The sequence below is a fragment of the Homalodisca vitripennis genome, chromosome 8 (assembly GCF_021130785.1).
Source record: "Homalodisca vitripennis isolate AUS2020 chromosome 8, UT_GWSS_2.1, whole genome shotgun sequence".
NCBI lineage: Eukaryota > Metazoa > Arthropoda > Insecta > Hemiptera > Cicadellidae > Homalodisca > Homalodisca vitripennis.
Window position 1 is genome coordinate 111,649,605 of NC_060214.1, and position 12,538 is coordinate 111,662,142.

At 33.5% G+C, this 12,538-nt stretch overlaps 1 protein-coding gene across 1 annotated transcript in view; it reads left to right on the forward strand.

Annotated features, from left to right (window-relative positions):
• The window catches only part of LOC124367901 (putative phospholipase B-like lamina ancestor), a 51,306-nt gene extending 39,338 nt beyond the window's left edge, over window positions 1-11,968 (forward strand). The window contains exons 6-10 of the mRNA XM_046825098.1: window positions 2,481-2,581; window positions 4,155-4,307; window positions 4,988-5,228; window positions 6,236-6,487; window positions 7,369-11,968. Coding sequence (XP_046681054.1) covers window positions 2,481-2,581; window positions 4,155-4,307; window positions 4,988-5,228; window positions 6,236-6,487; window positions 7,369-8,070 — 1,449 coding nt within the window. The 3' untranslated portion in view covers window positions 8,071-11,968. The remainder of the gene's footprint in view (window positions 1-2,480; window positions 2,582-4,154; window positions 4,308-4,987; window positions 5,229-6,235; window positions 6,488-7,368) is intronic.
• The last annotated feature ends 570 nt before the right edge of the window (window positions 11,969-12,538 follow it).

Sequence of the window (12,538 nt, forward strand, 5' to 3'; positions counted from 1 at the left end):
TTTGAGGAAATAAAACATTTTCTCGTATTTTTATAACCATGATAGTTATTAATAAGGCCAAATTAAAATAGTTCTCATTAGTTTTCTTTACCGTAAAGACGAGACTTCCCTATTGGAAAACTAACTGTGCAGTACATTTGATTGGAAACTAATTACATTTTCCGTCCATGCTAACAAACAGGATTAACATTCAAGTGAGTTTTTAAAAATATAAGTCATTAGCATATTTTCATCATAAAGCTTACAGTTTTGACAAAAATGTGTTTAGATTTATATATTAAGAAATGTTTGAAACTAATTATTGCACTATTTCAAAATATAAAGAACCACTGCGTGAAATTAACATAATACGAGGGGTATTAGAAAAATAAGGTTCCCATGATTTTTTCAAATAGACAGCTCTATATTTCTACTTAGTGTTATACATCAATTTAAAACTTAATAATCACCGTTTCTGTCCAAACACTTTTGTAGACGATGGTCCAACTTTTCTATCCCCATGTTGTAGAATTCTGCCGCCAATCCTTTGAGGAATCGAGTAACCTCTTCCTTGACTTCATCATCGGTACTGAAGGCCACACAAGCATTCCTTTAATTTTGGGAATAAGTGATAATCACTTGGGGCTAGGTATGGAGTTCTATGCTATAGGGGGGATGGAGCACAATAGTCCAGCCAAAATTTGTCAGCAGCTCTTGAGTTTGACGTGAGACATGAGGTCAAGCGTTGTCATGGAGAAGCCTCATACCACTGGACAATCTTCCTCACCGGCGGTTCTGGATCGCGCGTCTCAGTTTTCTTAATGTTTCCCCATAAACTTCGATTAACTAACGATGAATTTCAATAGGTAAAATCTGTTTTGCATTTAAAAAACGTATCACAACACGAATTTCGCATCTGGCGGTAACAACGAAAGGGAGCTCCATCTTCGAAGGCGGCTAGGCCGGCACTGTTGGACTTAGCGAGGCGCGAGTGGTATGGATAGAGAGAGGGACAGCTAATGAGTAAGACAGTGTTTCCAGATTTCTCCCAACATATCGCATTCTGTCTCGGCGGCATAGGGAACCTTATTTTTCTAATACCCCTCGTATAAAAGTAACTGTTATAACAGATTAACAAGTCAAGTTATTGGTTTCAGTCAATTAGAATTCCAGTTTTTAACTGGGGTCAACAAGAGTCATTGCCAATCATTGTAATTCCTTCTGGTCAAATTCAAATTATGGTGTGCTGGATGCTGTACTCTTCAGACGTTACGAGAAAAAAAACGAATTGGATAACCTGTATAGTAAATGTTGCTGTAGTACAACACAATTCTGTGGTACATTTTCGTTACAACAAAATGTCTGTGGCGTTAATGTAATGTTATCAAAATACATGATGGTCCAGTAAAATCTGACTGTTTTAAAATTAAAGTTAAGAAAATTTTTAAATTTATTTAAATAGTTATGTTGTTTTCATTTGTTAATTAACAGGCGTTCACCAGCATCACTCATCATGTTTCTAATCATTTTTTAAAATTGTCATTATTTGACGTATAATGGGCATTGGTATTGCAGCAAGTTTATTTCTTACGTTGTTCTTTAAATTGACGTTGGTGTAAGTTTTTGAAAGGAAGTGAACCTTCATAAACAGATATTAACTCCTGCGTTGTGTGCTGTGCTGTCACTCCATCTTACTAGTAACAAAACAAGTTTATTTCATTTCAAACTGTTGCATCCGTGAAGTTGAAATGTTCTGAATTATTGAATGTAACATTCTTTAGTTTCAGTGGCTCTACAAAGTGCCAGGTTTCATTGGACCACCTATTATACTGTCCATGAAAATGATTGATCAGATGATGGTGAAAACGTTGTATATTTACTCTCTCTGAAACATATTTATTGAGTTTTGAAAACGCTACCCACCACTGCCGTAACAGTCTGGTTTACATGTGTTCTGCAGTAGTGCCAATGTACAAATAGCAAAGCAAAATCGATCGCTTGTAAAAACGGCACACCAATATTCTAAGAATATGCACAGTCCACATGGGCTTGCCTAGATTTCTTTTTCTGATCGGTCACAACCTAGAGGCTCGCTGAGCTGTGGGTGGGGCTTCACTCTCAACACTCAACGAATGAACTATAATAAAGTATATAACCGCAAAAGTTCAGCAGGCCTTAAACATAAAGACTCAATGTTCGAGCCAAGCTTATACTGACAGTTAATTTTGTAGGTGCAAAAGAGCAAACCTAGTTGCATTCCAGTGAATCTTTTACCAACACTCGTCTATTATTTAGAGTATCTCTAATAAGATTTTGATATAATTAATTAATTGTTTTGGAACCTTTGAACTCAAACTGGTAGCATCATTGATTTCCAAAATATTAAAAATTTCCTACGCCCCTGAAATCTGTCAGCTTTTTATGAACAATTAAAAATATTTTAGAAAATCACACTCCATATATGTTCCCACACATTTGTAACAAATAGTTGTATTTTTCAGATTAATCTGTTCTACGAACAGCTGGATGGGATTGAAGTCGGATGGCGTTATGCCGTGGATAGAAGTCGTAAAGACTTCGACATTCCACACCAAGACTTCTTGTAAGTCATAGTCATAATTCTTTATTAATATATTCGTTGAGAATAGTAATGAGTCATCTTAGCTATAAAATATTTGTATTTCAGTCTTTTAATGTAAGTAAATATAACACTTTCTTAAAGAAATGAACTTTTTCACAATTTACTTTGCCTTTTGTTATCTATATAAAACTAAATACATGTGTGTACACGTGCTTGCGAACGTGTTTGTATATTTATAAATTATATACTTTTTGTTATTTTCTTAAATTTTCCCCATTATTTTTCAATATTTCTGCTTTTTTATTCTTTAATTGCACAATCTGCCACAATTACGTTACAATAATATCATCATAGAACTGTCATATTTGATAAACATATTCCAATTAAAATGATTTTCTTTAATAATATAGAAGTAACGACATAAGTGTGGAGAAAAAAAGTAAAAAAATTAAGTTGATATTTTATTTATTATTAGATGTTAAAAAAATCATACTTAAATGTCAATTTTGGGTTTAGTTAGAGAATGACTAAAAATAAAGGTATTTGACATTGATATATCACTAACTTTTCAAATGGTGTTTCTCTGATGGTCTCATTGATGTGAATAATTTTTTATTATGTTTTTGAATCATATTTTATTGTGTATTTGTTAATTTCCCCACGTTGGTGGTGCCATTTGTAGTGGTTCAGGTTTTTTGTGTTAATAATTGCCCTTGAGTTTTGGTGTAATTTGTCGTGAATCGTTTATTTGGGTCAATTAGTTGACCCACATTGTTGGTTGTAGATTAAATTATTGTTGGTTTAATTCATTGTAAGAAACTGTCACAGATTGTGCACCATATGTAGAAGTTCGGGTTGTGTAATTTATTTAATTTAATAGTGTGAGTAGTATAATAAATGTTCAATTCAGATCTACATAAAAATATTGAACGACATTACATTTTAAATGAATTTGTAATATAAAATTGAAAAATAATTTAATCGTGGTCCAATTTCACTATAACACTATTCACCTTTTTCATGTTGAGGTCAATTAAACATTCATTTCGGTTTACGGTTTATATTTGAACACTACACAAAACATCACCAACCAATTTCACTTGTTCTTATTTTAAATCAAATAACACGAACTTATGAGAACATGTGCTTTTTCTACTAAGTAATCACACATGTCCTATTCTCTATGCTGCTTAGACCAAAAGAAACGAGAAGGCTGAGAGATCCGAGACAACCGTTAAGGTTTACATAACAGGATGCACAAGGCGGAAGTCGTCAGCTGTTCAGCTTCCGATGCAAACTAATATGTTTTACTTTGGTATTAATTGATATCACCAATATAGATTTCAAATTTCTTTATTAATTATCGTAATCAAAGGGCTCAAATTGATTTCGGCATGGAGTTAATTTATCTTTTGTTTTATTAATTATTTTACACTTACAGGTAATGAAAATATAACATCTGTTTTGCTCTATCAGCTGTTTGTGGTACACAGCAAAAAATTACACGCCAATTTCCACTACCGTTCCTGCGTGAACCATTTGAAATTTAAATTTGACCGATATTACGTCACGCTTTACCCCCCTGATGTTACAGATGGATGAACATGGCTTGTGACCTGAGAGACCTGGAACTGATGTACAACTCGTCACTCGAGAATAACCCCCACAGACCACTAAGCATGGCTCTTCTTAAAATAGACCCTGGTGACTCGACACAATTCTTATTAGCTCACGCATCTTCTTCATTGTAAGTAGTATATTAATTGATTTCAAATCAGTATGTTTTTTATTAAGATATAAATAAATATATTGTTTCTACAATCAGTATTCGGATAGTAGGATAGTTGACTTGAAAGATTATTGGTAAATAAAAATAATTAAATATAATATTTTTAACTTCTTAAGAAAATTTTTTAATCTTAATTACCTAAATAATAATTTTTCCTGGTAAACTTAACAAATTTTATTTTGTTGACATATAATATTATCAAATTTATATTAATTAAATTAAGATGCGTTCCTGTTTGCTTGATATCAATTTGGGAAATGTAAATGAGCAACCCAAATATGTCAAACAAGTCAAATAATTTGTATTGCTTAGTTTCAATAATTGTTATTACAAGTACAGGTCTATTTTGTCTCTGTTGTTTTCTTTTCTCAAACACCATTAAATTTTACCAGTTCCGTGTTGGATACCATACATTACATAACCTTTTTTCACCTTTCCTCTACGCTATTCTAGGTCAATTCAACTTGTCATTCACTTTCGTCTTCCATGAAACTGTTTGCTTCATCCTTCACAATTTTAATGTTTACCATAAAAACATGATACATTTTCATCATCTACAGTATTCTTAAGTTACATCTTACTTTTCTTGAATCAATTTTTTCATTCCACTATACTAATGTAGATTGTTCACGTTGCAGTTACAGTGCTATGCTGCGTGTCCAGAAACGGTACCACTTTGGGTTCCACATGACTGGCAAGAGTGGTACTAGAGCTGTTGTTCCGGGCCGGGTGGTAACCTTCACCTCGTACCCTGGCACCATTCACTCTCAGGACGATTTCTACCAGGTGTCTGGCACCGGTACTCCACTTACTGTATCTGGCACCGCCATCAAGAACCTCAACCCCAACCTCTGGGCCCAAGCTGAAGTCACAACTCAGGTGATCTTCACACACTGTCCCCTTGTTAAATAAACCCACCATGCTATTCCATATGCTTAGTTTGTTCTGAATACCCAAGTCATTACTAGTAAAGTTTCAGTTGCTTTCAATTATAATCGGAAATCTTTACAACATTCCTTGAACACACTAAATCAAACACCATCCAAACCTAGAGCTTTTCAGACACTAGTAACTAGAATAAGTCAGAATATCTCTCAGAGATACGTTGTTCCCACCACTGGTAGTTGCTAGGTCTGACCACTGGATGGCACTTTGAATAATGTTCCAGTGATTTGGGCTCTTTCTTTTCTGTGCACTAAATCATCTTAAATGTACCTTACTATTAATTACTTAATTGTGATACCTACCTTCTTTTAATTCCCTCATAAGAGTACATTCAATGACAGACCGCTTTTTCAAAATATTTAACTAAAGAGTTATGAATACTTACCATATGACATATTTAGTTTTAAACCGTACACTCTTAAACGTTTTTCTCAAAATTTGTAATTGCTGTTTGTAATGTTCATTAGTTTTGGAGGGTTACATTTTGTTTTTAGTTATTTTATACTCATTTTTAAAGCTTTTCCGGATGCAAAATAAATAAAGTGTTCTTTTAATTTGTAACTAATACAAAGCAGGAGTATAACACACCACGTGTCATGTAGCAGGCAGGCTTTACTGAAGTCACACGCAAAAGTTCAAGTTTATAGCTCATTCCATTCTCAAGTTGTCCTTCAGACAGAAAAACAATGGAACAGAAAAGAAATTTTTACAGAGCCCCAGCAGACTCAAGAGAAATTTTGCCAACCTTCTAAGTGATAGACCAGACACCACCAGTTCGAGAGTTAAGTCTACTGATGAGTTCGTTCTCAATATACCGTGCATAAAGACAAATGAAATTTTTCAGACATTGAGCTTTACTAACGCTCAGCCATAAATGTAGAAGCCAGATTCTATCCAATTTCAATTTAACAGTACTTAATTCGTTTGAATGGTTTCTGCAGGTGTTCATGGGTCCACGGGTAATGGCTGCTAACCGGGTGGCCCACAACGGCTCACATTGGAGCCAGCTGGTCTCAAAGAGCTACAGTGGTACAGGCAACAAGCAGTGGCTGGTGGTGCAGTCTACGGGTGGTACTCCGGGAGTGCGTCTGTGGGTGACAGAGCAAGTCCCGGGGTTAACACGCAGCGAGGAACAGACAAAGCGCCTCAACACAACCGGTTATTGGGCCAGTTGTGGCGTGCCATTCTACCGGGTACGTCCTTAGGTTACCAGATTTTTTAATTATATTTTGAACCTTTGAATTCTATCATAGTGTAAAGCGAATGAATATCCAAAATGTTTATCTCTCCTTATGCAAAAGGATGGACAGCTCTCCTAGACCAGAATAAGGAGGATATAAGACTGATATTAGGAATGTTGACAGGACATGGCCCTCTGAGAAAGCACCTTTTGAAGGTAGGCCTTAGTCGGAGCAGCGAATGTAGACTCTGTGGAGAGGAGGAGGAGTCAGCGGAGCACATTTGGTTGGATTGTCCTGCCATCGTAGAGACTAGGAAAAGATACCTGGGAGCATACCTCCTCAGCCCCAAGGACATCAAAGAACAGGAGCCCTTAAATCTGATTGGTTTTTGAGGGCACAAATAAAAGTAAGGGAGGCGCAAAGGTCCTTTTAGGACTAAGTGCGGGGACAAAGTGTCCTCTTCCCTCAGAAGGAAAAAAAAAAAAAAAAAAAAAAAAAAAAAAAAAAAAAAAAAAAAAAAAAAAGCGAATGAAAAAATGTATCAAGGGATTCGCGAGAAAACAGCAAACGAGAGTACTGTTAAAATTTGGTCTACATTGAAGTTACACCTGTAGAAAAATGTTTTAATCTTATGTGCATTCTGATTATTTACATCAAAGCATCATTATTTTACTCAGAGTTGATCAAAATTGAGCTTATTAAATGAATAATGATTAGCGACTGACTAATACTATATGTAATTGTAATATATTCTGTTATGCCTAACTGTTTGTCCTTTTTGTTGAACAGTTTTGTTTACTTGCAAATAACATATGAAACACTAATATATAAGCTAAGTAAAAGTATTAAAGTTCAACCTTTCCTAGCAAATGACCTTTTCATTTTCTCTCCAGGATATTCTGAATATGAGTGGCAACATCATGTCGGCATACCAGTTGTCCAATCCTGTAGCCGAAGTCCTGTCGATGGGTCAGGCCAACGTGACCGACCTTGAGTCTCTGGTGGAGCTGATGCGCAGCCCGGACCTGACGTTGGTGGGGCGCAGTGACCTGAGCCTCGATGACATCCACCAGCTGGAAATGGAGTACCAAAGTCGCTTCTTGAGATCCACCACCGAACAAGATATGACTAACGAAATCGTTGACTCTCGTGAAAACCAAGATAACGATCAGGAGAAGAGAACGCCACCCCATTTTGTTCACAATGTGCGGGAACTCTTCAACACTATAATATCGAAGAAGAAGCTCTCTGAAGAACTTAGACAAATGGAGGACAACAATAACGATACTAGTGAAGAAATCCGGGTGGCGGAGGAGTTGCCGGAAATTGACTCGATAATAACTAAACGGAAAGTTTTTGATACTGACGAGAGTAAGATATTACCACTAAGAGAATTTTCTGGCGTAATTGACCTTAAGGTTTCGAAAAAAGATGGATTTCTTGCGGCAGCAGGACCACCGTTCAGTGTAGACCATGGGGCAGTGGTGGTTCAACCGTTTCAGTGGTCCAAAAGCCTCATCAAGGACCTCCCTCATGTGGGACAGGCTGATGTGTGGAATTTCGGACCCGTTGAACCAAAATGGGTTTGGAATTAACCACGTCGAATCTAGGATTTCAAATTTAGAGAAATTCAAATTAGGATAAAAAATTAAGTAATTAGCAAATATTTAGATTAATGTAGTTATCGATTAGTTAGGACTAAAAATTTAAATAAATGATTTGTTGTTTTATACTTTTATTATTACGGACATTTACACATTAAAAACATAATATTTTTGCATATCTCTGATTCATCCAGTTAAAAATACCAAAACATAAGGATTTGCTAAAAAAATGTTTTTTTATATAACTGTAATGTATGATCTATGTTTATTAATTAATAAAATATGCTGTGAATATAACGTCACATACAAAGTTTTGTTTCGAAAAATAGTTTTGAGATGAAAAGTAAAGTAAGGCAGTTGGGAGACTGATTCACAGAAGTGACTACTTTTAATGGGCTGTGACTTTATATCTTGTAAAAATATGTTTGCTAAAATTAAACGGTTAATTTATATATTTAAGATAATATGAGACACTAAGTTCTTAAACATAAAAGTGTTCTCTTTTTATTTTTCTTATATTTTTACGTCATATATTACAATGATCACTGACTTCTAAGTATTAAAGTAATAAATATTTATACATTTTTATTATTATATTATCTTCTATATTAGTTTCTACAATTTGGTCAGTATCATTTTCACTTCAATCTTGTAATTTAGCCAATTTTTTTGCCTTGCTTGAGAAATATGAACATTGTTCAAAGAATCTGCTCTTTTACTGTCCCTATATCTTTGCGAATGTTGTCTTGAAAATTCTTTTGAACATAATTTAGCCAATTGTATTTGCCTTGCTTGCTTCACTTCATCATTTTCATTTTCACGTTTGTTTATGTTTCGGTAAAGCTGTCATTCTACTTGAAAGCATGTGGAAAACATAAATATGTTTGATGTGAAAATAATTTTTTCCTTGTACAAAACATATATCCATAGCCCGCCAACAAAAGTAGTCACTTCAACTATACATTTTATTTTTTATAAATTTAAAAAAGCATGTGATTTTGGAAAAACAATATTTTCCACATTTATTGATTGATTTGTGCATAGAACTCAATTCTGTATGTGGCAAACACATTTTATTCTTTAAGCATTTAAAATCAGTTTTTTCTAATGTGATTGGGAGAGTGCTTAAAAACAAATGTTAATCTTAAATATTTTGTATGTTCGATGATTCTTTTACAATGTTTTCAAACTAAACTAAAGGGTGAATCAAAAGGAGCACCGGTTTTGGTTATATTAAATTAAGAGATTTATTTTAATAAAAACTAACAATAAATGCACCAACATGTTTATATAACCCTCAGATTTCTAGTATGAAAATTATATATCATGCATGTGGCTTCCTACCACGTTGTCCGCAAAACAATTGTGATTTTCAGTGAACGGTTCCAGGATCACGTCATTTCTCTGAATGATACGGAATTCCAATCATCAATGGCCACTAAAGTCGTTTGACACTTTGTGACCTTTGTCTTTTAGGTTATCAGAAGTTATTGGTGTATGCCAATAAACCCCAAAACATTAGTGCCTTGAAGGAAGAAATTTTACGGTTGTCGGCAAAATGAAAACTTGTCGTGCAGTCATAATGAATTTCACGGACAAAGTTGTTGCGTGCCCGACATAATTTTCCATACGTGAATTTTCCACGTTATATGAACACGTTGTTGTATTTATTTAAAAATTTGTTATTAAAATATCTCAATTTGATGTATCAAAACCACACTCTGTTTAAATTGCCCCTTTTACAACTAATAAAGATAAAAAATCCAAATAGGTCTTAAGATGAAACGTTTTCACTTGCTATTGCTGAAAACTCAAGTTCTATTATAGGATTAAAAATGACAAAATATATTGTATTATGTATTCTCATAATATTCAGTATATGTATGTATGATGCAATTTTTCATATTAGTTTCCATGTGTATAATAATATGAGTGCGTAAGGTTAGAAAAATCTAACTCACTGTACTCAACATGGAACCAATCTGTGATAATTGAAGTGCTCAATGGCTTAGGACTAAACCCTAGGAGCATCCACAAGAATTCCAAAACATCCACTGTCTTAAGCCTCGAGGTGGCAGTAAAAAATTCCTTAAATGTCAGGCTTTTAATGTTTTGTACGTTTACGTTTAAAAGTACGTTTTATAAAATATATATTCAGTATAAACATACGATTGCATTGTATTTAATTTTTCACGAGAATCTGCAAATGTCATGGTGCATTGTACACTACCCACAAATTAACTATTTCCCAAAAAAAAAAATAAACGTGTTAATGGAAAGATAGGTTATGTGATAGGGAACAACCTAATAAAGAATGATAATGTACTGTATTAATCAAACATACTCTAAATCGAATTTAGCTTTAGAAAATCTATAATTTGTTACATGTGAAATAGCTGTAGTGATATCAGATCAAAACCTCAAATAATACAAAATGGCTACAATTGTTACCATGGATACAACCTTTAAATAATCACAATAAATTTATTTTTACACTGCAAATGTTTTTTTCCGAGTGTGCCATCATATTTTGTAGAATGCACATATATCTGTCTGTGGGCTTATGCAGACTCTTCTTGTAAAACTTCAAAAAATGTTATTCCTATTTTATAAACAGTGTTGCGATACTGTAGAATCAGACTGTGTTAGTGTGAAACAAAAAAAATATCTTTTTTACACCAGATGCAACAAAAAAGTTTTTGTTCGAAAATCCTAAAAAGTTTTGCAAAAAAATATTATTATATTATATAAAATATTATATATATCTGCTTATTTTTATCCTTTTCATACATATATAATTCAAAACAGCTAAATTGTAGCAAATTTAGTCCTGAACACAGAAATGTATAATATTATAATGTTTGCATTAGTAATTCATTATTTTTGTACTGACCTTTATGAGATAGGAACTGCTTACACCTCAGTTCAACAAAATCATTAAAAAGAATGTCACTTATGTCACTAGATTTACATGGATAAACAGGAATAAAAACTCACAATGGTATTTACAATAATTTAAGCGGTAAAGTGAATTTGAACAATGCGATTTGCGTCTATTGCACTCGTTTTAGTTCGAGTAGATGCAATCTGTGTCAATGGACTCGGAGGATTGTTATGCTAAAATTTAGAGCGTAACTTGCACTATCAATCATAATTACGCTTATAATTAAGATTAGCTGGTACGTCTTTAAGTATCAGCTCATAGATCTCATTTGAAGCATATAGTTTAGGAGCTCCGAGCCGTTTTGTAGGTTATAAACACACCACCATGTTTTTCTTGAAATCAATAAAGGAAGTCTTTCTAAGAGACTTTTTTAAGAAACAAGTCAATTATCAACCACACAATTTTTGGTGGAAGTTGAAATGGAAGGTTACCGAAAGAGTTAAAAATATCAAACAATGTTTTTCTCAGATTATATTTTTTTCTAACTTGATACACTAACAGCTGACCATCAGATAACGAGACTGAAAGTCACCACTTTAAGGGTCTCTGTATGGTTAGCCGACACTAAGTTAACCTTTATTTATGTAAGGTAGGTTCTAAATGTCTTAAACTTAGAAAAATATTTCCTGAGAAATAATGATCCTTTTCTGTTTTTAACCTTTTTTGATACTCTCCCATTTCGATGTCCACCAAAACTAGTGCAGCTGACGATGGATGATTTTAGACAAAATTCAATTGATAAAAAACAGGTTGTGTCTTTATAAAATGCAAATTGGTTTCTGGACTATTTTGTCCTTGTCAAGAACCAGAGAATTAGACTTTGCAAAACCTGTATTATTCTACTTCCTCATAAACACAAATAGTATTATGAGTTTCTTTTAGGAGATTCATTGTACTTTATATTGAAAGGAAACTAACACAACAAATAAAGATACTTTTTATGCAGTATTGTGTTTTATTACCCTTTCATTAGCAAACTGGTTTATTAGGAGTTCAAGTTAAAAATGGAACAAAAGCCACAAAAATGCACTATTTATTCTATTTATATGAGGATTCACCAGTTGTTTTACTCTCAAGTCAGTAGCTGGTGATTCTGTATAAGTACTGAATTATTCAAGATATACACACTCTAAACAACGCCACTGTCTTGTTTTATGCAGGTAAAGCATAGGGTTATACAAAATTAAGAAATTTATTTAAAACAAAGTAACTCTCTGCATATTGGTAACATAAATGTAACCTGGATAAGGTGCTTCTATCAAGGAAGCCTGATGGTCCCTTAGCGAGAAGATAACCTAGATCCTTACAAGACTCCAACGTCAAGAAACAAATAGTGTATTCTTAAGGTATTAAATAAGATATTATTTGTACATTTATAATAATATGTAAATAAAAATAATGTCATACATGAATATACAAGTCAAAATACAAAACAAATGTATACTGCTGCTATAACATTTAGCACCAACACTTGATTTAACAATAATAATACTTGTATGATATTTTAACTAAATT